This window comes from Dermacentor andersoni, chromosome 6 (assembly GCF_023375885.2).
Source record: "Dermacentor andersoni chromosome 6, qqDerAnde1_hic_scaffold, whole genome shotgun sequence".
Classification (NCBI taxonomy): domain Eukaryota; kingdom Metazoa; phylum Arthropoda; class Arachnida; order Ixodida; family Ixodidae; genus Dermacentor; species Dermacentor andersoni.
Genome location: NC_092819.1, coordinates 33,067,774 through 33,093,804, shown reverse-complemented (window position 1 = coordinate 33,093,804; position 26,031 = coordinate 33,067,774). Strand labels below are relative to the sequence as shown.

Sequence of the window (26,031 nt, the reverse complement as noted above, 5' to 3'; positions counted from 1 at the left end):
CCCGCCGTGGTTATCTGATATATTGCAATAAATGCATCAAGACGGACACCGGGATTAGATGGTTTGCATTGACGTCATCGTCGCTATATTGGTATGCTATATACTCGTATATCATGTCGAGAACTTTCGTGTACAAGAGAGAGATGACAACGTGACAGCGCCAAATCTTGCACTGATCGACAAATCGATAACAGGGATAATCCGGTAAAAGTCTGTCACTGTCGAAAAGCACAACAACTTGCGCGTGATAATATATGTTGCGATGGCGTCATCGTCGCCGCCACGTTCGGGTGAGAAGCTGTCCCTGTGACGACACGTGAAAACTATGAGACATTCCATGCGAATATCATGCTTTTTCGCGCTTCGTCAGTGGTCATAGCGGCGTTCCGCCCACGTTATGAACTGGATGAGCCCGTCGTGAACGGTGGATGTTGAGCGTGGCACAGAATCGAGTAGAAGGAGTCGCTAAATACGTTATACCATCCCTGTTTTGGTAGATCGTTGTTTATTCTTCTTGACATCTTTCCGCCTAATGCGGCTGTTCGGTCTACGCCCTCTTCGTGTGACTTGTTACAGCGAAGCTGCATATGGCTACCCTCCGGCGGTGGTCGATGTCCATCCGTCTACGCGTCGCATAGACACGAAAAGATTTCATCTCCAGTTTCTCGCGAATGCTCTGTAGCTCTCAATCTAATGTAGGCATCTTGGAAAAAAATAACTGAAATTGGCCGCTAAGACGACTCTATCATTACGCCGAGTTTCATTTACCTGTCATAAATAGTTCACAGTGAAGTTGTGAACGTTACAGAATTCACGTCGGCTGTCAATACATGACCGTCTACGGAGGGAGTACGGTTACAGGAAACGGCTGTAACGCTTGTTTTGTCAAAAATATCCCGAAAGATATTAAATGACAATTAGACGCTAAGACGCCTCTAACATTACGCGAAGTTTCACCTACTTTTCGTAATTACGTAGTTCGCAGTAAGGTTGTAAATATTGTGGAATTCCTGTCTGCTGTCAATACATGGACTCCTATACGGGAGGGAAACGCACAGCCCCATGTTTTTCCTCTGGAATAAAGCTCTAGCGCTTCCAACCTTCATTAAGCCAATTAACTAGGAATTGTGCTGAATCGCAAATTACAAACAAACGTATTTTGTTTCGTGCACTCCTTTAGACTGCGCCCCGGTCAATGCATATTGTCGCTCGCGTTGAGACTCGGTTTAACGGCCACCTGCGTCCTATACCCACTGTTACTACCAGTGGGCATTGTGTATTGTGGTTACGGCATAGTCACCTGTAGGCGGCCTTATCGGCAGTTTCTATGGGGCTCTGATATGGGCCGGACAGGTGTTGAGCGTAGTACCTATACATACATAGATACGTCGATTGAGATAAAACCACAGCTTCGCTGCGCGTCCTTCTTCACAGAGTGGAAGGGCTGATTTTTTTTTTCTTCTATACTGTACATTTTTAAATATCTTTTCTACCCTCCGAGTCCCGGTGTATCAGCGATAGCTTTGTGCTGCCGCTCACAACAGCAATATTGAAACCGCGAGATGGGGCACTGTTAGAAACTGCTGGCAGCGATAGTACATACAGGTCAGGAAAGAGACACATCGACGAGGCGGTCATGACGGCGCATGGCGATCCTTCTTTGGAAAGACAGGGACAATAAATTTGTTGAGAAAAGCGCGTATACCGTGAAACATGGCATTGCCCTGCTTTTAGATGCATGGGAAGTCGTTCTATACTTAACTGCAGCGTCGGCCGGTAGCGTCGCGAGTTCCGGTCTAACTGCCATAGCAAGACCTATGGCTAGTGGTGACACTTGAATCCGTAGTAAATACGAGATGGAGAGCCAGCGTGCGCTGGTGCATTTTACGCCGCGGACGTACTTCAGGCCACACAGTGAAGCACAACTTTGTTGCTGATGCTGGGCGAGTTGAAGTTCTTTTTCTTTGGTACCATACAAAAAAAAAGCAACAAGAACAACAACAATGCAACAAATCTTCACGCTCTTGGAAGTGAGAAAAATAAATAAAGAAGTGCACAGAAATGTCCGTCGCCTTCTTGCTTAGAAAGGTCCACTGTTTTCGGACATTAGGCGTCGACGCATGTTCACGTGTACACTGACGCTGTGAGGGTGAAATTAAAGTTCGCGTCCTTAGAGCCGAAGTAGTCGACGAGAAAATCTCTCCCCTTCGCGTACAGGGGTACATCCAGCGGTAGCTCGTACCAGCAGTACCTGTAAAGAAATGAAGCGGCTTAATTAAAGGGACAGTATACAGTTCAGAACATGTATTTGGATTAATCTGCGAGCACAAGTAGCTGGGAACCACAGTAACCAACAAACTCAGCTGGAGTACTCGCATTTCTAACGTATGTAACTCTTCGTTCAGGAAAATTTGCTTTATCAGACGTAAGTTAAAAGATACACCTCCTAGTACTACCTTAACGGCTTATACATAACTAATTCGACCTAAACTCTAATACGCCAGCATTGTCTGTCTGGGGCCCCTATACAAAAATTAACGTCGATACTCTTGAAATGATACAGCATAAAGCTGTCAGATTCATCTATTCTAAATACCGTACAAGTGACTCTCCCTCTAGTCTAATGACACAAGACAGCATTCAGACTCTTCAATTACGAAGAAACATACAAAGACTAAAATTTCAGTTTTCGCTCAGAAAGAATCTGTCTATAAACCCAGACCCTTATTTGAAACCAATTACAGCACGTAGAACACGGCATCATCACGCTGACTCTTTAACACCCTATTACACCCGAACTAATCTTTTCAAATATTCGTTCTTTCCACGCACCATAACAGATTGGAACATTGAACTACCGTTCTCAGTTATCTAACGCAGATTTTTTAGAACATATAAGTCTTTGACATCACTGACATTAATGTACTGCGAATTTATACCTACACTTATTAGTTTTCTTGTGTTCGATTATCCTGTATCTCGTCAGCTGCAGTAACGGCTTCGTAAAATGTTTTTTTTTTCGTATCTGTGTGTGCGACACACTTGGCAATTTTGTTGAGTGTCAAGTGCGTAAACAAAATTATACATAATTGTGTTGATTGCTACGCTCCATGGTCCTTGAACTTGATGTTACTATTTGCCAATATTTGTACGGTTCGTGCCTTTTCCCTTTTAATTTTTCTGCTCTTACGTTTATTACTGCTTCTTGTTGCTAGGTTTGTGATCTTGTTATGTGCTAATATTTGTACTCGTTGCTTTGATATATTTTTTGTGTACTTTTGCCCCTCCTGCTTGGGCCCTCTTTCGAACCTGCAGTATTCTGTAAATAAATAAATCTAGAGGAATGAGAAGATCGTGTGTCGCATTGACGGAAACAAGCGTGCTTTTATTCCATATATATATATATATATATATATATATATATATATATATATATATATATATATATATATATAGTTATGCTCTGAAAGTGGTGCATAAATGGCATGTGGCTTCGCTTGACGGTGAAACAGCGCAAACAAATGACTGTGTACCGTCACGTGACCTAATTAAGGATCCGCACAATAAGAGTTCTTTTGCTTACATACATTGCTTAAAATTGTATTTTATGCGTTTGTTCTCACTTTCCTTAGCATGAGAAAGTATTTTCTCTTTTTATTTCCAGTACCTATACATGGTAATACATAGGCAGCGGGAATTCATCGAACTTTTCCAAACTCGCCAAAATGACTGGAGGCTAAGAAAAGTTATACTCTGTTAGAAAATGCAAAAAAAAAAAAAAACCAGGTGACGTATTTCGAAGGCTTGTAATATTTTGTTACAACACATAAGTTTGTTTAGCTCTGATAGCAGTGTTTGCGGGAACATAAATAGTTGCTCCGCTTTGCTTTAACGTTCTCGGAAAAGATAGGTATTTATTAAAGAGTGTTTTGCTGCACTGTATCTACATGCTACCCTGAAGGGGATGAAATTATCGGAGGAGGAGTTGAGGAGAGAACTAAAATTAAAAAAATAAAGGCGCTAGGATCTTGTCGGGAGTATGAGCATCCTAAATGAGGAAGGCATGCAGGTACATCATCATCATCATCATCATCATCATCATCATCATCATCATCATCATCCGATTTTATGTCCCCTGCAGGACGAAGGCCTCTCCCTGCGATCTACAATCACCCCTGTTCATATTAGTGTTAAAATGAGTTTCGCTGTTACACTCAGCTCACCTCTCCCCTTTGTAGAGGTCGCGGTTTCTGAGCTCGAAGTACAGGTCACAAGTGCCGACGCTGTGGGTGGAGTTGTCTGCGGAGAAGTCGGCAAACGTGACGCTTACTTGCTCTCCCTTTGGCGCCTGTTGACAGGTTGCATGAGTGTACAAAACCATACAGACTTCGTTAATTCGGAACTCCTGCGCAGTCCGATCGTCTCGCATGTCATTCTTATAATTCTCACGGAAATGACTCGAGCAGAAACAGAGCAAACGAACAGGGCGCTTAAGAAAGGGACAGACAATGACGCTGCCGTGTCGCCGTTGTCTGTCCCTCTTTAACGTGCTGAGCGCCGGACGCTGGCGTAAAAATAAGTTTTTTTTTTCTCTCTCTCTCTTTAACATGCTGATCTTTTGCGCTGTTTCTGCCCAACTTATGAACCGACCAGCCCAAATGCGTTAGCTTCTGCATCTCGCGGAAAGGATGCGCTCCAGATAAGGATTTATTATCGGTTCTGTAAGGATGACTGGAAATATTGGGCTGCATGCATACAACACTTTTGCGCATTGAAAATGGTATCCCACAAAATCAGGCTCTAAAGACGATATCGAATAAAAGGACCTATGTAACACTGAATATTGCATTTTTCTGCACCATAGCCTTGCTTGACCTTTCGTTGATCCACTTTACGTTGCCAGAACAAATGCAGAAAACTGAATGCCGTGAGACAGCACTGGAACAGGGTCTATTACAGGACCTTCCCGGTATGCTTAGGTTACCATTTTTGTATACCGAATAGTCCGATAACACTGCGCCCAGTCCCGCGAACACGCAAGACCCGCCACAAATGACGATAATCAAGAGGGGAGGAGCATGTGCTCTAATGAATACGTTTAAACGACGGCAACCTACCGCACGAGCTCTCTGCACATATATCCACACACAGTCGAACGCGTCTACAACGAAATTACATGTATAACGAAGGAATTATTCTGTCCTGGCTCTACTGTGAGTGGTGCGGTTCGCGACCTTTACAACGAAGGGGCGGTTACAACGAATGATTTCGGAGGCCCCAAGAACATCGTTATAAAGAACATATTAACAGGTGCGCATAAAATGTGCGGGATGGCTGCGTTATGACTGGGCAAGTATCGTGTTAAGTGCCGGCTGGTGACGTCATATTTAGTATATAATTGTTCTATGAGGCAAAGGAGTAGCCGGTGCTGCCTAAAGGCACCAGCATCTCTTAAATACCGCGTATTAACAAAAAATAAGAATAACCGTCATGCTCGCAGGCGTATCCGACCAAAGTACCTTCTAGGTAGTGCTGTATGACCGGAATCTGGCAGTCTTGACGTTATGCTAGTGGCCCCATATTTTCACATAAAAGCGCGAGTTGGCGAAAGCACAAACTCTCTTTAGGCGCTGGTAGTCGCTTACTACCGCGTCATATTGGCTTCCAATCCACTAGATTGACGTCCCGGAATCGGGCTTTGTGCTATCTAGTACAAGCTGTAGTCGAACACGCTTGCAATTGCGAGAAGTCTGGAACAGCAGAAAAACGTCTTCGTTGACCAGTGGCGATTATTCCCGAGACTTCACAAAACAAATAAACGCAAAGTGAATATCAATAGTAACTTTCGAGTGAAGGGAAGATAAAAAACATGGTCATTGGTTACCCTGATCCACCATGTGCAATGGTAACTCGAAGGCCGCGAAACGAAGTGAACGGTCTTGTTCTCTTGGAGCACTTCTCCGCAGATGCCTGGAAAGAAGAGGGCATCCGTGAATTCATGCCATACAGTTATGATGGCCTCTCAGAAATCTCAGACAAAGCGTCGGTCCAGCTGAATTCTCATGCTTTCGTTGGAGCGGAGCTCCTACGCAGTAACATCGACCTAAGCGCACTCATCATATATTTCTCGCGTCGTCACAGCCATTAGCGCAGCCTTCAATTCAGCCAACTTTTGCATCTTCTTCTCATACACACGATCACCATTGGATTGGATTGGATTGGATTTCCTTCTTCGATGGCGCGTACCCAGTGCGGGGGATTGGCCAAGATTTGGATGGTATTAGGAAGATTTTGGTGGTACAAAAACTGGTTATAGTGTCATGTGGAAACGGATAAAAATAATGTTTGAAAAACTTAAGGAAAACGTTTTGAAACAACTATGAATTCCTCCACGGCTGAGCAGATATCCCTGTTGTAGTTGCCAAGAGATGAGGCTCCTAGAGACCGGATATTTGAGTACCGTACTGGAGTCGGAGATCAAAGACTAATGAACTGACCGGCCTTGGCATTGGTCGTCCTGTGCTCGCAGTGATCGCCGACTGCACCGGGCGGGCACACGCAGCTGCACTTGGGTCCCACGTAGCCACCGTGCTGGCATCGGCTGCTGTTTGCGTTCGGGCATCTCTCTGCGCGTACATGAATATATGCATGACAGTGATCGCGACCTTGTATGCATGGTTATTGATGGATGTTTCAATTTGTCAGTGGTCCCTAAACACAAATATGTACCCATGGTTACAATCTTTCTTTCTTTCGCTTCTACCATTCCCTTCCCAACGACTAGGGTGTATCGTCTATATTTAACCTCTCTGCCTTCCTTCAATGAAATTATCTTTCTCGGTCCCCCTCTCTAGAACGGTTTATTGATGGTTTTCGGTGTATGGCTTTTAACGTGTCAAAGCAACACGCCGGCTTCTAGACTCCACCATGATGCAGTGGGAAAAAAAGGGGAGGGGGGGGGGAGGGGGCGTGGTGGCTCCGAACTATTCCTGACCATTGACGGGTATTGATCCCGTGACAGCCGGAACCTACAGAAGGAGAACTCGAAACCTAATTTGCCTCCGCGATGGGTAGAAATATTTATTAGAAGTAAAGCCAAGAATGGGCCAATGCAAAATGTGTATTACGAACAGCGCGTTCACGTGCTTCTTGAACCATGTACGGGCCTTAATCAAGCTTCTCCTGTGTGACTGCCCAACATACGAAGGTGTGAGGATCGCACTTCGAAACGCTTTAGGGCACTTGGACGGCAGGGCTTTCGCAGAAGAGGAAATCTTTGGACCGTGGCCTACTGCATCTGCGATGTATAAAGCCATGAAACGATAGTTCTTGAAGAGCACCAGCCTCCATGACCGCTTGTCGTTGACGGTGAACGCTTGACTGCAAGTGCACAGTGTAAAGCGTGAGCTTCTCTCTTCCTTCACATTTTCGATCCCGTTTCTCCTTCACCAGTGCAGGGTAGCCTACCGGGTTCAAGCTGGTTAACCTCCATGCCTTCCGCTTGTGACTTCCTTCTTCTCTCTCTCTCTCCTCGTTATTCCTAACGCTCGTGTATACTTAGATTTAGGTGCGCGGCAAGGAACACCAGATGGTCAAAATTAATCTGTAGTCCCCAACTAAGACTTGCCTCAAGATGAGATCCTGGTTTTGGCACGTAAAACCCCGTAATTTGTTTTCCTTATTCCTAGGCTCAGCGTTCTTAGTTATTACTCAAAATCATGGCTGCGCACTGCACCATTTCGAAACGCGAGCGCCCATCTTAGTTTGCTCATTGCCAACGTTAGCAAGTGCTGCATAATATGAAGAATTGGTGTTGATGTAATGAAGATCTGTTTGTGGACGGCAAACTATGATTTACTTGCTCTTGAAGGCCACTGAGAAGGCGCCTGCGTCCATGCATAAGCGTTTTCTCTGTAGGAGAAGAGGGTCGTAACAAGCCAATAGAAGTATATATGCCTATAGGTTTATTGCATTGTGTTACGTAGTCATCTAACACGTGCGCTTGAGACGTACCGTTGCATTTGTAGAGTTGATTGACCTTCTTGTATTCAAGAAAAGAGGCGCGTTCTGTCGACGTCGTACGGTACAGGTAGAACGGGTCCGCCGGATACACCACCCTTCGGTCTTGTAACATGAAGTCCACGTCGCCCTCTACGCTCTGCGTTACGGTTTCGAGAAAGAAACTTAACCTCAGCGAACGCCGTGCGACTAAATGCACACTGGACAAGGCAACCAGAAAACGCGTTCTAGCAATGAGATTAATAAGGGTAGAGGCCCAGAAAGGTACCGACGAGTTCGGTCAAAGAGCACGCACCTCGCTCTCGTCGGCCATGACGGAGCTCCAGTCGAACTCAAACTCAGACTCCAGGGCCGATATCTTGGTACGCGATCCGTAGGCGGGACTCTCGTGGTCAAAGTTGTACCGGTACCGGTTCGGTACTGAGTCCCAGGCCACGAAGTAGAAAGTGTCACGGCTACTGTCGGCATGCGTGTGGCGCAAGCCGATGGCGTGACCGAGGAGGTGAGCGTAGTGCTGTGCCGGAATGAATGAATGAATGAATGAATGAATGAATGAATGAATGATATGCGTGACAGTGAGATTTGTCTCACAACCTGTCGCTCTAGGTGGACTTAAAAATTGTTTTTATTGCGCTTTCAAGCAGAATAGTAACGACGTGTTAAGCGTAGTGGCTTCTATTCACGATTTATTAAAGCTTGACATTACTTACGTAAGCATGCTCTGTAGAATATCTTTCGTTAGATAAAAGGGGTTGCTATAAATATAAAGCGCCCCTTGTTGACGTTGATAGGATAATTTTTCTCTAACAAATAGAGAAGGATGCCTTGGCCATATTCTCTTCACTGACGGGTACTCGGTGCCTTGACAGTGCGTACGAAACCTAACGTCGAACTCACCGTGTCGGGAAAATAGATGCTAGGTATTCCAACCTTCTGTGACCCTCCTTGCTTTCCCAGGTAGGAATAAGCCCTTCAAGAAAAAAAAAAAATGGATCGGACTGTTACTGTGTTCTCCTTTAGAATCTTGCAGCTGCTAAGATACTATGAGAAAGTGAGACAACGGCCCAATGCAAGCGCCGGCACCCGTAAAGTACGAGAACTATAGTTGCTGTGAAGTATTCAACAAAGGCACGTCCTGTTTACCCCGTCCTGTTAACATGTCCCGCTTTCTCGGCAGCGTCAACCTTGGTTCCGCACGTACCATTTGTTCACTAAATAAATATTTCGCCTTGTTTTCATTCCTGCTGCGTAATATATCATGGTGTAAAAGACGCGTAACCACATGAAGAAACCACCGGAAAGAAATGAGCGGTAACTCGCTGCAAAGTTTAGCTGCACAACTTTGTTGCGAGTGACGCTTTTTCCTGTCTGGTCGTTTCTTCACATGATAAGTACGAAGCAACTATCCGAGCAACAAGTAGTGATGCGTAGTTTACCCTCGGTGATCGCGACTAAGTTAGTAGCCGTTTTTTGTACACTAACGAGCATCTTTCTTCCCTGGCCTAACGAGAGCAGAATTTTTTTTTCAACCCTTATAAGCGTCCGCTGACGTTGCTGTCTAATATACTGCAGGGTGATCCAGCATGTGGCTGCAATCAGTCATATGCATTTTGCTTCGCACCGGCAGGGAACTGTTTGGAATTCTTGACATAGGCATTTTCACAAGGGGAATGCCAATTTTGTGCGACGTCCTTTAATATTCAGAATTCCGGAGTGGTACTAAAGTTTGTATGATGACAGCTTATTGAATAATCGAAGGTTTTGCAGCCGTCGGCTCCAATTCCGACGCTTAAGGGACAGGATAACGAACGACTGACTGACAGACTGCGTTTTCGTAATATGTATTGCCACTTCGAACTCAGTCAAGAAACAACTTATTTTTTTCAACACTAAGACAGGACCGCTTTCCTATAGTGTGCTCTTTGTTGTCCAACAAGCCCTTGTTGTCCAACAAGCCCTTGTTGTCCGTCCAACAAGCCTTTGTGTAGTCCACGCTGGGGAGTTACTTTCACTATAATTGAATTTCGCCCCGACTTTACTGATGGCTCCTCTTAATCATGTTGCGCATGATTCAACAACATATATCACGCATCGTACAGCGATGTCTTGCCTTTTCTTGAAAGCTCGGGACCTTTCAGTTTGTGCGGAAGCGCGTGGTTTGTCATTTGTCTTCCCAGCCTCTGACAGCCCGTGTTATTAAAAGTCGTTCAGGCAGAAAGCCCGCCATTCTTCTGTTTTCTACTTGGTGTTGCAAGTTGTCGCTAGTGTTGCGCAAGCTGTTGCCGAAATGACTCACCAGCGAGACTGCACGAAGCGAACGTGGTCTATGTTGCCGGCCTCCTGTGTTATCTCAATGAAGCGGACGCAGGTTTCTTGTTCCCACTGCCGCATTGCGTCGCGAATTTCTCGCGCAAAGCCACGAACTGAAGACAAAACAAGATAACGAGAGATGAAGAATTGCCGAAGCTCCGTAGACAAGTGCTGCTGATTTGAAACACACACACACACGCACGCACACACGCACACGCACGCACGCACACGCACGCACGCACGCACGCACGCGCACACACACACACACACACACACACACACACACACACACACACACACACACACACACACACACACACACACACACACACACACACACACACACACACACACACACACACACACACACACACACACACACACACACACACACACACACGCGCGCGCACACGCACGCACGCACGCACGCACGCACGCGCGCTCTAAATGCTCTTCTGTGTTTTAGATTTGGCTAGACGACTTCAACTCATGTTACTCCTGGCATCACGCACAACGAAATGGGCAAGTGATATGGTCACATTTAGAGGCAAATCATGCAATGTTCGTTTAAGAGTTAGAGTGCTGGACAAAGGAGACGACCTGAACGCCACTTGTATACCCACTGCGTCGTCACATGACGCTATGTACATACAATTTGGAGCAAGTAGACAAAAATGCAGGATGCTCTTGTCCGTGTTATAAAGCACACAACTTATAGCGATGCTTTAACCGACGCTAGGTTGCGCTCACTTCAACTTTGCCAGGTCAACTGACCGTGCAGGCAGTTGCCCGGAGTCGCGTCGACCAAGAGTTATTCTTGTCGCAACGGCTGGCAGTGTCTCGAGAACACGTTGCGGTTAGAAGAAACCACTGAACACATATTATGTCACTGCCCTTTGTATGATGAGCAGAGGGCCATCCTCCGCGATGCGGCCACTATATTGTAGACCATTCGTAGCATACCTTGATAACCTGGTCACGGTATGCTAACAGCTGCCGCGCTTCCTTATATAGACTATTAGGCTATGAGCCTTTCTATGTCTCTGTAGCGAATGCTCATACGTGTGCCTAGTGCGTGAATGTACTATTCTTATCTTTTTTTTTTGCTTCCTATCTCATGCCCTACCTTCTCTCCCAACGCTGGGAAACCAACCGGCCTTATATATTTCGAACGGAGGTTAAACAGCGCGAAAAAGACGAGTACACAAGGAAACAAATACCACAGACAAGCGCTGACTGCCAACTGGAAGTTTATTTGAAATTCACCGGACATTTATACCTTTTTTAGCATAGGCATGCGCACACCAGTCGCAAAAACATCTGCAAATGCGCATGCCTATGCTGAAAAAGGTATACATGTCCGGTGAATTTCAAATAAACTTCCAGTTGGCAGTCAGCGCTTGTCTGTGGTATTTGTTTCCTTGTGTCCTCGTCTTTTTCGCGCTGTTTAACCTCAGTGCTAAGTATGAACCAATTAGCCCTCATCAATATCTTATTACATATTTCGGTCTAACCTCGCTGCGTTTCTTCCTCTTTTGCTTTCCCTCTTTTCAACGCCAGTGAACCAATGTACCTCTGCAATAAACGGATTGATTTATTCGGTGTAATCAAATGACTTCTACTCGTTGGCTGGATTCGCGTCGTACTTCGCGCGCGATTGCTGTCCATAAGGACGCGTGCGGTATATAGCGAAGACGCCCCGAATTACGAAGAACAGTTTCCGAAAAACGAAACCACCGTGAACGTGGCCCGTGCACACTTTTTTTTTTATACCTATGATATAAGGAGATGTTTACGCACAATCTAAAACGCCGGCTACTCCTTAGCTCTTGACTGGGTCTAGCTTACAACATACAGGGTACAAGATTACAGACGATTAGAGAAATTACAGAAGATTACAGAAATAACCTTTTCATGCAAGCATCAGGACTTGTCAAGCAACGTTTTCACAGTCACACTAAGACGTAAGAAACACACGCTACATATAATATACAAGTTAAATGACTCCACAGTTCTGTAGAAGAAAGTCTCAAAAATACAAATGATACCGTCGCCTAATAACATTCTAGTCAGCGGGTGCCCTTCGTACCTTTTCTTCCGATCACGAATGGCACCGTTGCGTTCGGCCACGCATAGAACGTCTCGTCTTTAGTGGTGTCCACCCCGTAGATGTGCTCCAACTGCGCCCTGGTAATGCGAATGTCCCGCTGGTACATGTAGTCGCCGTTCCACAGTTTCCTCGCGCTTCTGATTGCTTCAAGAAACTGCGAACAGATTAAGAAGGAATATATGCACGAAGGTAGTAAAAGCTCTGGAAAGATAGAGAGAAGGGAGCTAAAGGAGAGAAAGAAAGGAACATTTAAGGCTCGTTCTCAAACTTCATAACGGCACTACAGAGCAAATAGACACTTTTAAAGACAATAAATGAAATAAGAGGGAGCATAGGAAAATGGTAAGTAAAGAGAGAAAGGCTTGCTACACACTGATGCGCTATCTTTAATGTGTACGCCATGCAGTAAGCCCTAATTCAAAATGCCGTGTCTCCGGCGACCGCCGGCGCCGTACCAAGTATCCAGGCTTGCAGTTCCCTTGCAGAAATTATGCATAATATTCTCTTACACCTCAACAGAACGTGCATCTACAGCAACAAAAAGTAAACAGAAATATATATATATATATATTTCTTGCCCTTCAATAACGCAAAACGTTCATTTTATTATTCAATTATTTCATAAATAAATAAATAAATAAATAAATAAATAAATAAATAAATAAATAAATAAATAAATAAATAAGCGGCAGGGCCTCGGACAGCGACAGTCGTACCTTTGACAAAGGCTGCAGAGCATATTCATGGGCCAGGAATGCGCGACCGTGTGGCAGATTGCCATCGAGCTGAGGACACCTGCAAGCTGTGTGTGGAAACAAATCGCGCTGTGCATTCGACCGCGTTTGTCTGCAAGCTTGACCATTTCGCTGAGGCAGACTGCAGTTACCGAGTTATACTGCACACAGGCATGTGGGGCTCCTACGCTTCAGGAAAGTGGGCACAAAAGTCGGCGCTGCGTTCACGTTACGAAATGCAAATGAAGTGCGCGAGCTGCACGCTCTCTTTGCTCTTCTGCCTCCGTAACGTTTTTTTTTTAATGGATGTGCGGAGTACAATATGCCAAGTCATGACACCATCGATACGCGTTTGTGTGTGTGTGTGTGTTTTCTTTTTTTTTGCGTGAGCTGTGCTGCCGCGAACAGCCGCATGCGGTCACAGCTCACGCACCTGCACACGGCCCCACGTTTTTATTATTCAAGATCCATTATTATTCAAGATCTATTATTCAAGATCCCACATCATCTTCAGTTTGAAATGGTGGCACGTGGTGCAACCTCCATTTGAAACCTGGTTTAGGCTTTACTATGTGCCACATCTTGTCATTAAGGAGAACAAACGTTGAAGCTATGTTGTGCACAATACAAAGGGTATCTCGTTTAAAAGTCGGTGGTCACCTTTAAAGGTAACAGCCAAGGTAAGCCGTGCGTTACAAACCAGCATGCAGTGCAATAGGTGTTGTACAAAGTCAGAGATGACGTACTTTTGGCAGACATGTATCCTCACCTTTTCCTTGTCGCTCCGTTTGTCTATTCTGAAGATCGTTATTTCGGGCACATTGTTAGCTGCGGTGCTGTTTGCTGCGTCTTCGACACTGTCAGGAAATTCTGTGACCTGTAAAAGATTGAGACTACTGTAATATTGATATACTAATACGTTGAACGACCTTTATTTTGCAGCAGTTCGATAGCTTTGCTTGTACTACAGCTATATATGGCAAGCTGGTAGGCGGTCAGCGTTTTGACAATTAGCTCTGTCGTCTTGAACACGCGAGTACCAGCTGGTGCAATGAAACCGCGTTTACGCATGGCATGACGAGGGGAGGCCATTTTAGTCCTGTTTCTGTTCGTATGAGATAAATGCTTCGTAAACTTTGTTCGCTCTTATTTTTTTTTTGTCTTTTCTGAGAGCTTAAGATCGGAACACAGGAGCGATAGCGAACAGTAGTGCTAAATGCTGGGAGAGATGGTATTCCATACTCACGAAGAATGGTGCGATAAACGAGGGACGAGAAAATAACTCGACACGTGTTGTGTTGTGTTTCTATGTCGTGGTACTCGTGTTCTGCTTTTTGTCTTCATCCCCTGTTTATCCGGCTATTCTTGGTCAGTATCGAACAGTAGTATACGGTATACATACGGATTCAACAACTTCTTAAATGAAAAAAAGAGAAGCACCAACAATTTAGAGTTCTCACATCTTTACTTAAGTTATTTCTTTTCGTATAAGAGTGGGCGCTCTCGCACGTCTCACAGCAATTGCTCGTTTTGTGCGCGCAATAATTTTTTGTTTCTCTTTTTATATGCTTCACTTTTTGCTATTTGTTTACCCAAACAAGAATGAGTAGCTGTGACCGCTCTATATTGTTAAGTCCCCTTTTTTACATTCATTTCATTAATAGAAGAAAACCAAGTCTCGACTGCATATTTTCGTATAGTTTTCAACACAAATGAGCAACTCTGGCGCTAGTGTATAAGGCAACTTCAAGTATATAGCAATCCATGGGTTTGCCTGAAATTGGTCCCGCTGGCTTGAAGCTGCGTTGTGACTTTGCAAATTGACCATATTCAACAAAATATTGCAGCGTAACTGCAAAGATTCACAACGAATATACATGTGCGCGAGACCTGTTGCCTTCATGCGTTTAGAAAAATAGCATTTATCGCAACCTAGAAGAATTTGTAGCTTGGCTAGTTGGTAATCCACCTTGGTAACAGCTTAAGACCGCAAGAACACACTCGCGTGCACACTGGGGTAGCAAGCCTAGTACCAAGTCAGGCTAACATCTCTATAGCGTGTAATTAAAGTTTCTATCTATACACTCATATACACGCACGCGCTCACACGTGTGTAAGTGCGTGCCTGCATGCGAATGCATTTTCTTGCGCTCTTAAGCTGTCATCAAGAAAGCTTTATTGGAAATCTCGAAAGATCAGTCGTAATGAATAAAGCCACATGAATATGTGAAGAGAGAAGCACAGACGACCTTAGGCCCAGTCCTTGTATACTACCCATCATTTTCATGGCAGCTGAGCAATCGCAGTGCCCGAGTTCCCTGTAGTAATTTTTTTGTATAGGAAACTCTGTGGGTATCTGGTTTTTAGGTTGAAGGGAGTTCTTGACTTTGAGGTGATCGTTCTTGTAGAACTGACGTCCCACTTCCGCTTACGCCGACGACGGCGGAGTTCGCAGGCGTGCTTGGCAGAACACTCAAGATAACGATACAGCATGCGGACGGCGAGATATCACTAAAAGGTTCCATGGGACTGTAAATAACACACGCCGTCTCTTACAGCTGCCTCGATATGCATAGTCGTACGATCCCTCCACCACGTGCGATATATGTCAGGTATGACGGGACCAGGGTTGAAAAATCATGTACTGACACATGTGCTGGCGCATTTGGTCACGAGTCTATCGAGTCGAATCGATTCTCGTGGACGAAAAGGGCACGCCAACTAGAAAAATAAATGCCCGATGCCGGCGCTAGTTTCAAGATGAGCTTGCTTCCCCTGCTAACTATATATAAGCGGGAATGCTATACTAAACACTGTGAAATTCCGCCATGTTGGCGTTTTGAGCAAATCAGAGATGGCCGTAGCAACCCTGTGAGCCAATCGCAACCGACAAGATGACGAATGGGGCAATACGTCGGAATTTCGCAATGCCCAGCAGAGCAACCCGGCGGCACCTTTAATGTGCGAACTGTGAATGGATTCTTCAGATGAAGCTTGTGTTTAGAAGAAAAAAAAAATATTATTCTACTGACACTATATGCCATGCATGTAGTACGTGGCCAGGATGCGCCATTCGATGTACTAAGCTTCACAAGAACCGTATAATAGCAGCCCACGAGTTTCACTTGTACACAGAAAGCACGAAGCGATGACATGCATTCAACATAGTGTATGCCAATATTCAACAAAGGATATGTCAGTGGGATGCACGCTCGAACAACGGAAATGGGAAAGACCGGCAAGTGTACATATTAGAGGGCTGAATTCCGTACGAAGCAGTCGGCGAACCGATCAACGAGCAACAAGGTCAAAAGGTACAGCTGGCTCAAAAATGAAACACGGTTAAGACTACATACGACAAATAGAAGTTTTTTTTTTCTTCTGGACTGTTGATACAGTTAGCAGTGTGCCTCAGGCTTTGTTACAAATTGCAGGGCTGTTGTATATAATTATATTCTTCACATTTTGATGCTCCGTAATTAAGTTACGCGTTACCTTGTATAAGTCTGTGACCTATTGAGTGCTGCGGTCTTTGCGTTTCCGTTCTTACCGATAGGATGTGCGCGTGCGGGAGACAAACACAGGCCTTTCACTGTTAGAAGAGGTGAATGAACCTTAATGTCGCAACGATTTCGAGATTTACTCTAAATCGCAACGCTTATACGCTCGAGTAGAAATTCAGCTGGCGTGATGCTTTTTACTCGCCGTGCTAAATATGTTCAATGACCTGGAAAACAATATCACGAATGTCTGGAGCAACTATAGAGCAAGCACTTAATATACGGCAAATTTACAGCCCTGTTTATTTACGCTTATCAATATGCAATTCATTACCGTTGGTAAAGCAATAATAACTTAAAGTTCATTTATTTAGCACGCACATTCAAGCCATATTTCGTCAGGGAGTTGACCACCTGTAATGTTTTGACAATTAATTCAGTTATCTATGCTATGTAAAGTTCATGATCCTTGTTTGTGCTTATTATTTACATGCTTATTCACATCATGTCTGTACTTTGATTACAGCTTACTATTAGCAATTTTGTAAAAGAAACGAGTTAGTTTTGTTAGATCTAACGTACTTCTCCCGTTATTACATGTGCAGAGAGTAACAACTTAAATTGCAATCCACAAGTCCGGACTTTTGTTACTGCTTGCTCTTTTTCCTTATAGTTACCCTATCTTTATAACCAAAGAAGGTCGATCAGCGTGTCAGTTTTTCCTACACTTTGAGATCTCCTGGTGTAATTTTTATCACTTGTATACGTAACGCTGCTATATTTTTTTTTGAACTGAACTTGATTTCAATCATCAACTGGTAAACAACTGTGGAATACGAGGCAATTCGTACGCACTAGAAAAGGCAACACTGTAAATCTCTCTCTCTCTCTCACACACACACACACACACACACACACACACACACACACACACACACACACGCACACGCACGCGCACGCGCACGCAACGCACACGCACACGCACACGCACGCACGCACGCACACACACACACACACGATAGAGCTTAGCTCTATCGCAATGAGAAAGTTCCAACATTAAGGACTTACGTTGTTTTCGACAGGTGCGCTTGAAACAAGGCTGATAACCACGACAAAAGCAAATGTGATCAGGAATTCCATCTTCTAACGGCGGGGAATACCTCGAGAGAAGAATAAAGAATAAAGCACGAAACAGTTCAAGCGTGCACACTTATACCCCCAGCTGCTACACCTCAATTTTTCTTTAAAGCAGAATACACATGTTGAACACGTAGGCGTTCTTGCCGCTGCGCGTAGCACAGCACCTTCGTATGCCCCTCTTTTTTGCTATACATGCAGTGAAACACCAAAGACAGGCTGCGAATTGCATATCAAGAGGCGCGTTCGAGCTACAAGGTGTGATAACGAAGGTCCTTTGCGTCGCAGCCACAAGGCGTGCTGTAGTCGCATGGAAACGGGTTGAACTCGTAACTGTCAAGACGCCTCGCTTTATCAGTCGTTTCACAACGCACGGATGGACTGAGATATGGCAAAACTTGGAATTTTATCGCCAACACGGTTCTCTTTGTTGAATTACGCTATATTACGACCATTTGCGCTTTCATTGTTTCTTTTGCCAACCTATATACCATCGCACGTGAGTCATCTTAGACTTGCAATGTCGTATCAGTTTTTTTTTTTTCACTGCGTTCTCTGATGACATTACGTAACGATCGACGGATTTATCTCATACGTTGGGTGATTCTATGCTAATTTCGGCGATGTACTCTTCCCCGCTGATGCGTGGTGACTCACTGTGCTGATTGTCTCATTATTTATCGCGGCTGGAGGGACAGCTACCTTGAGTTCATCGGCCTGAGATGATTAAACTAACCTTGCTGGTGCTGCTTTTAGGCAATGGAACGCAATTTCATACATATATCCGGCTAGTATACATTCCGACATCTATTAAATTGTTGGAGAAAGCTTCTGGAGCGCTACCAGCTTTTGCCCAGGCGTATTGCGTCACTTGACGCAATAGACATAGCGATATTGACGACTATTCACGGTTAAGATTTTTCTGAAAGCATGATTTGACAGAAGGCTTAGAATGTCTCCTCAGAAGCCTTTCCCGGTGCTATTTTTGTCGAAACATTTTCCGTGCAGAGCGCGCTTGACGCAACCGCCGCCTGCGGCATCCCGTCTATAGACCACATGGACCAGCTGATACTACGAGTACTATGTGTATGCCCCAGCAAAGTAGACGGCCCGCCGATTGATACCACTGGCCTTTTTTAGAACAGAAGCACCTTTATTGCGACGCTGGAGAAGATAACACAATCCTTCCGAGGTATCGGCGTTGACTGTCGTCTTCCACCTTGCATTGTCATTGTCGCGTCCTAAGCGAGCCGGCGCGTGGGCTTCGCAGCCGTCGCCTCAAACCGACTTCAATGCGACGATCGCACTCTCGCCAGACAGAGAAAAGGGGTCGCAAAGAGCGGGTTTGGAGCCTTCCAGTCTCTAGTCGCCTTGCACGTTTAGCAATATTTAGCCTGCCAGTTTGGCGCTGTCCAAAATTCAAGCAGTGCGAGGTCATCAGTACTGATGTGACACTCACACCGACCTGGCAAGAGAGAGAGAGAGAGAAAAAAGAAGGAAAGGCCTGGATGTCACCATGCACGGGCGAAAGGGATTCGAAAGAAAGACAAGGCAAGTAGGGGGAGAGACAACTAGTTGATGCATACAGTAGCAGACACAAGGTTTCTCATACAAGGCAAAGCTGCAAAACGTTAAAACGCGGTAACGGCCACACGACGGCCGAAAACTCTCAACGAATGTGACAACGAATGTGAAGCGATCGTCAGCGCCTCTTGCGGCACCTTATGTCGAAACTGACACTGACGGACCACGCTACTCAGGCTGCCCACGCGGATGTGCCAACGTGGTCGCATGTTCATGCTTGTTTTGAAACGAACAAATGGCGCAAATTTTGCTGTGTTGTTTCAAACCAATAATTGCACGGTCGGATACGCCTTGCCATTCGTCGTAAAGGGGAAAAGCTCTATGCTGTCTGGCACGTTCACAGAGTGAAAGAAGTCGCCGGTGTGAATGTGCTGGCGAAGTGTCACTCCCAGCAAGGCAAACACAACTACATCGTATCTTTGGACGTGAGCACACTCAGCTATCATATTATGCTTTGATCAAGCAGCTCAATTGAGTGTGCAGGCGTGGCTGAGCTTAGTAAGCGTTAGGCGTAGGTGTTCTTGGGCAACCATTTGAGCTACCGTAGACAAAACGTGTTCTTCCGTGGTGCTGTTTTGACACGCTTGCAAAGCCTCATTGGCCACGGATGATAGGCGCCATATCTTTTCGAATTACTAAATGTTTTTTTTAAACAACTTGCACAAAAAGTGTGTTAGGCTGTTAGACTGCTATGTTCTGGCAAGCAGCCGCAGTACTTTGTTTACAACTGTCGAGGCACCGGTACGACCTTGGGACGCTCCGGCCGCCAAGACTCGGGTGACCGTATCCGGTAACCTGAACCCAAGCAGAGCCGCACAGCGTGAAGCTCTCAGCGACTCACGCAAGCAAGAACACCTGCAGCCACCACGCAGCACGCTTCGTACAGGAAAATAAATAGCTCTAAAAGATATGAAGAATTTACAAAAATATGTAAGTCTGCTTCCCGGCAAGACTCCTTCACGACTAAAAACTTCAGTCTACTGACTACAATACTTTCCAGTGCAGTCTTCCAGGAAGGAAGCGCGAGCACAAAACCACGGCCGGCCAGGAAATCTGTGGAGTCGGAGAGCAGTGCAGTCTTGCGCGGCCATTACAGTCTTTGATGCAGCAGTACCGCCGTCCCCATGCTTTTCTTCCTGGGCAGCTTTCGAAGTCTTGCACATTTTCCAGCGTAAGACAGCGGTATGAGAACGTTTACCTTCGGGAAGGTGGCGCACGTGGTTCGGAAGTTTCGAATCGCACGCGGTCATAACAACAACACGTGCGCCGGCTGGATTCTACGCCGTCGACTCATAGAATAAAGAACTAACTGTCGACTAAAATTGGTTAAGTGCCAGAGTTGCGCTTTCGACGCTACAGGTGGAGCGGCTGTCGCCGAGAAACTCCACTGTAAGGAGCGTTATGACAAGGGCGCATCTTTTCGACAAATTGTGCTGTTATATTGCACAGCGCACACTGCAAGCTTTCGAGCTTCAGGCAGAGAGAAAGCTGCAGGCCTGGCACGTTGCGTCTTTAAAGGGCACCCAATGCGCATTGCACGAAAGCTTTTTGCGTTGCGACGGCGGATCGTTCGTACAAATTTGAAAAGCAGCACACATGCTGTTTCTGTGTTGAATGCATGCAGGTCCTCCTCAAGACAACTTGGCGAAGTGCACCAGTAAAACAAGCAAAAAATAAAATATCGAACGTAATATGACTCAATTAAATATAAGAAAAAGAGATAAAGACAGGGAGTTTAGCTACAGTGGAACGGGCTGGTTAACGTGTTAGGGGAAGGGATATGAAGAATTAAATTGGATACCCTAAATGGGGGGGAGATAGATAGATAGATAGATAGATAGATAGATAGATAGATAGATAGATAGATAGATAGATAGATAGATAGATAGATAGATAGATAGATAGATAGATAGATAGAGAGAGAGAGATAGAGAGAGAGAGAGATGGCGTGCGCATACACAGGGAGCAGCACGCGCGAACGTTCGAAGTCTTAAGCAATCGACGCGCTTAAGGCAGGACCTGATAAAATTGCCGATATTCGACAAACCCACCGAAACGCGACCTTTTTGTCACCCTGTCGACAAAACTGACAAAACGACAAAACTTGGACGGAGGGCCTCCACCAGCTACATTATTGATATTAAATAAAGTGTACATCCCTCTCTCCCTCTCTCTCCCTTTCTCTCCAGTAAGATACTTTTCGGCCGCACGCGTATCTAATACTCCTACTCTCGCAGCTATATTTGCTCGCACACTTCCAAATTAATCTCCGGGGCTGCTTACAATTAACTACATCCATGTTTGTTAGTTGAGCAGCGCAGGCCAGTTTTACATCTAATCACATACGGTTTCCTTTCTTCGGGCTTACGAAATTGCCGCCTCAAGCCGCGCGCTTAAGATAACACAAACTGCGTCTCCTTAAGGCCCAGACCTCGGGTTGACAGAACGATAGAGAGTGAAATAACGTTTTACGCCAGATAGGCGAGCGCTGAGAGGCCAGACTTACCTTCCACGAGTTCCTGACGATTTATGTCCGGCGAATCGAGGCTTCGTCAAGCAGCTTGTGTTTGTTGTGGAGGCGCTGCGGGCGCTGCCGTCTTGAAAAACACGTTTATTGGTGTCGGCCCAGGCGCCTCACTGCTCTTGAACGGATGTATGCAACGCATGCAACGCTTACTGCTTCCTTTTACTCACGAGGAAGTACGCGCTATCGCCCGGATGGCCGCTCCTATACTACAGGCGTTGCGTCTCATGCCCCGTAGGGGCCGCTCGCTTGCAACTCGTTTGTACTTTCGGGCTGACGTCATTTCTGATATCGTATGGCAGTTCAAGAGGCGCAGGGCGCAGGCGGCCAGATCGCCGCTTATTAACGCCTCGTCAGCGCGCGGTGTTGTCTGGCTCAGCCGGCTGGGTTTCTCGCCAAGTCACATAAGCAAACACTGGCTTTGGTCCGCGGCGTCTATCCCTGAGCTTGGATCTCGGTTTCTGCAATAGTAACTCGGTTGGTGCGAATGAATCAGTCGGCAGATGCCACAGTGAACTTGTGTCCGCTGGAAAAAGGCTGGCGTGTTGTATAAGGCCACAGTTGCCGGCGCCGCTCTCTGAGGTGTTCGTCGGGGCACGATCAAGTTCAAGCGCTCCGACGTCTTCCAAAAGCGCACAGCGCTAGATAAAGGAATCGGTGCCAAAGACTGAAGAGGAGATTATGAAGTAGGCGGTGTAGTTTAATGCGAGCGCTTTCTGCGCGTGCCTTGTGTTTTATGTAGCACACATATGCTACCTAACCTTCGATGAAAATGTCGAATACCCACGTCCACAGCGGTTCGGGACCTATGACATTTTGCTGCCGATCATGCGGTCGAGGGTTAGCTCTCCGGTCGTGGAAGCAGCCCCATTCAAATAAAGGCACGGAATGCAAAAAATAAATAAAAAAAAAAAGCACGCGCACGCACGCACACATGCAAGCGAGCGCGATCATTCCTGCCCGGCACGTACTGCACAGAAGCACGCACACAGGATGCGAGTACTTTCCTACAGAAATAGCTTGCCGCCGGTCTGTTGACTTTGGTAAAGCACAATAAGTGAGCATGGTTCTTCGAGTCCCCGATTTTAGTATTCGGTAAAATATATATAGATGGATAACTAAAGAGCAAGAGAGAGAGAGAGAGAGAGAGAGAGAGAGAGAGAGAGAGAGAGAGAGATGCTCTTTTTTTTGTAGGGCAGGTATTTTTAGGAAAGCCTTTGTCCCTACTTCGACCTCGCAGAAGTGCTCAATAAAAAAAAATAAGAGAATAAAAAGCCTGCACTTGTGGATCACAAGTAAAAATTGTGCATAGAATGTGTATAACGAAAAAAAAAAGAAGCTTGCAGTCAATATAAGCACTTCTTTCGTTTTTTCTTTTCTCATAAAGTAGAGGAGAAGGTATATACATATAGTTCAGCGTTCAGTGTGACGCATCGAGTGGTTTAGAGCCGGCGGCTTATGCTTGCATGGCCGCAAGCTTTTGAGCGTCGGCTATAGCGTCCGGCGGGCGAAGCGAGGTCGTAAATTTCGCCTTCTTTTAAGCGGGAAAGCCGTCTTAGGCCCTCGGTGTCAACCTCAAGGCCCAGATAACCTCGCGGCTGAAGCACAGCCCTGCAGGATGTTAATAAATAGTCTGCTCAAACAGAAGCGGGAATAAGGTTTAGAAACTTACTTTCCTGCTGGCTGAAAGGTTTAAAGCGCTCAGCTTTTCCAACTGATTACAAAAGAAGAAAGAAGTGACGCGTTCGTTGAGTCACGCTTAAGATATCCCGTGCCAGATGGTTTTATTTTTTGTTTGTTTCGAAAATAATTTAATATGCGTCATTGCCCTCAATTATTCTTTAAACAAAAGGTTTTAGCAGTAGCGTTTACTTCACGAGTTCTCAATTCTGTTTGGGACGTTTAAGGGATGCACCAATGATGCGTTTTTATGGTTCCTTGTCCATAAAATTCACCGAAGTCTAAAGAAGACGAGTGATACAGTAAACGAAATCTGTGCTGCGCTTCCCGGAAATTCTTCAGGGAGAGCACGCAGCAGCAGTGAAGATTTCATTATGACAGTTTTTCTGTGTTGTTTTTATTGTCGATCAAGTATTATACATATGAGAGGACTGGGCTGCGATTTTGCAGCCATGACTTCCGCTCATGTTTGCGCCACTCTTATCATATACCGTTCACGGCCACCTGATCCCATTCATAACTGAACGTCGCTCTGATCACTGACGGAGCGCAAAAAGCGATAGCACCGAAAAATACATCGCTGCAACATCGCAGCCCACGCTTGCATTTGTTTCCCCAGGACCTGTAATTAATGCATGGTCACTTCGGCTTATTTAGCGCCCACGCACACACGCATCACTTAACGGCAAACCAATGTCGTTATCGCTTTGTCAGACTATATATAGTCGCCAATCCTTACTTGTTATCACTTCACAGGCACATGCAAGCACCCATACGCGCACACGCAACACATGCGCATACTCACTCACTCACTCACTCACTCACTCACTCACTCACTCACTCACTCACTCACTCACTCACTCACTCACTCACTCACTCACTCACTCACTCACTCACTCACTCACTCACTCACTCACTCACTCACTCACTCACTCACTCACTCACTCACTCACTCAATCCAGGGACAGAGTTAATTCATCTGTGACACATTGTTGGAAAATTATACATAGTTTCCCTCGGCAAACAACTACGCGCTGGTCGGACAGTGGTATTCCGCGCGTACAAAGACCAGTCTTGATTAATTTCCTTTGCCGATTTTCCTCTCGCCAGCTACTTTGCCGTCGGCGCAGACACCACAGGGAGGGCCCCGCCGGTGCTAGAGCCGGGCTCACCAAAGGATCGCGAAGCAAACCGCCAACAACGTTTTCCGTAAAGCCGAGTTTCTTCGCAAAAGAAAAGTTTTGCAGGCGCCGCATTCATTTTCGTCTTAACCCCATCGTGTCGGTGAGAAAGAATGAAAGCCGGTGCCGAGTCCGTATCTTCCGAGTCGTTTCAGATGTGCGGAACCCGGTATGCAAATTAGGCGTATAGCTCACTTTTTCTGACGCGAGAAGAAGAGAAAGAGCTGGCGGCACCCATTGTGCGCGTTCCAGGTCTTAACCGGCTACGCGCCCACCGAACCCTCTCTCCAGAATCCCCCTTGCCGCTTTTTCACCTTTGTTTTTTGTTTCTTTCTTCCGGCTTTCCGTTAGACACTACTTTCGAGTCTTATTTTATTTCGCCTTGCAGTTCGGGCACATTCGACGCCTTTTGCTTTTCTCGCTACTCGTTACTTTTTTTTTTTTGAACTATTAAATTCTCACCCAGCGTGTCTGACATTGCGTGTCCTGCTGGTGTTTCCTTTGTCACGTTCGCGCGACGCTGGGGGGGGGGGGGGGGGGGGGGTAGCGAAATCGCGATTAGGATTCCTTTGGAAGACGCGCGGCCGGCTTATCGGGTGGCCCGTACAAATGGAAGCGCGGCCAGAGCGACGACGAGGAATGTCAAAAACGATAAGCCTCGCAGAGGAGAGAAAGAAGGAAGAAAATCGGGGGTAGGGGGGGGGGGGGATATGTGGCGCGGGTGGCACAACTATCTATTATTCGCCCCGGCCCAGCCAAGGGAGAGTCCGATGTTCCTGGGCCCCACTACCAGATCTGCGATGCGATTCGCCCTCTTTCTTTCTTTCGCTCCCATTTCTCAGGATTTTCTCTCTTCTGAATCGCCTTCATTAAAGCGAGATTGCAAGGAACAAAAACGTACTGCACAGCTATCCCCCTTTATCTCTGGATGACGACGCTGGCCGAAACACCATTCCTGCATATAGCTGCGCTTTCTTGTATTTTTTTCATTTTTTCTTCCGTCCACGCAACGATGAACGATGAAGAGATTGCCGTGCCGGTCGGGAAGGGGATATGGAGAATTCTGCACCCGTCGCTGGATATTGGATATTTTTTTCTTTTATCGAGTCCTTTTATCTGCTACAGCAGTTGCCGCGTCCCGAGAGGGCGGTAACCCCAGACAGTGTGGCCGCAGTCGCTGCTGCTGCTGCTGCTGCTTCATAGCTACGTCTAATATGTCTGCTTGCTGATTCCTTTCCATTATTCTGCCCGA

General features: G+C 45.9%; 2 protein-coding genes across 4 annotated transcripts in view; one reads left to right on the top strand and one right to left on the bottom strand.

The window, feature by feature from the left end:
- Positions 1-26,031, top strand: part of LOC126522076 (uncharacterized) — a 208,200-nt gene that overhangs the window by 1,194 nt on the left and 180,975 nt on the right. The gene's annotated exons all lie outside the window — the stretch shown is intronic.
- LOC126521805 (zinc metalloproteinase nas-25-like) lies at positions 1,284-22,129 on the bottom strand. Of its 2 annotated transcripts, none has more exons than XM_072288674.1 (12): positions 21,901-22,129; positions 17,742-17,833; positions 13,943-14,050; positions 12,419-12,593; positions 10,316-10,442; positions 8,917-8,989; positions 8,315-8,533; positions 8,014-8,158; positions 6,498-6,626; positions 5,885-5,970; positions 4,224-4,299; positions 1,284-2,251 (listed from the first exon to the last, which is right to left on the bottom strand). In XM_072288674.1, exons 2-12 carry the CDS (start codon positions 17,811-17,813, stop codon positions 1,797-1,799), a joined length of 1,665 nt encoding a protein of 554 aa, XP_072144775.1. In that variant the 5' UTR covers positions 17,814-17,833; positions 21,901-22,129; the 3' UTR covers positions 1,284-1,796. The 2 variants fall into 2 exon arrangements, with proteins under 2 accessions (XP_072144775.1, XP_050026459.2); XM_050170502.3 differs by having other exon boundaries at positions 1,941-2,251; positions 4,224-4,348.

Excerpts from the sequence above, each read along its gene's own strand:
- LOC126521805 (XM_072288674.1), bottom strand. The coding sequence starts at position 17,813 with ATGGAATTCCTGATCACATTTGCTTTTGTCGTGGTTATCAGCCTTGTT. Across the intron at positions 14,051-17,741 it reads GCGCACCTGTCGAAAACAAC|GTCACAGAATTTCCTGACAG; the intron begins GTAAGTCCTTAA and ends AATCTTTTACAG. Across the intron at positions 10,443-12,418 it reads ATTCGTGATCGGAAGAAAAG|TTCGTGGCTTTGCGCGAGAA; the intron begins GTACGAAGGGCA and ends TTTTGTCTTCAG.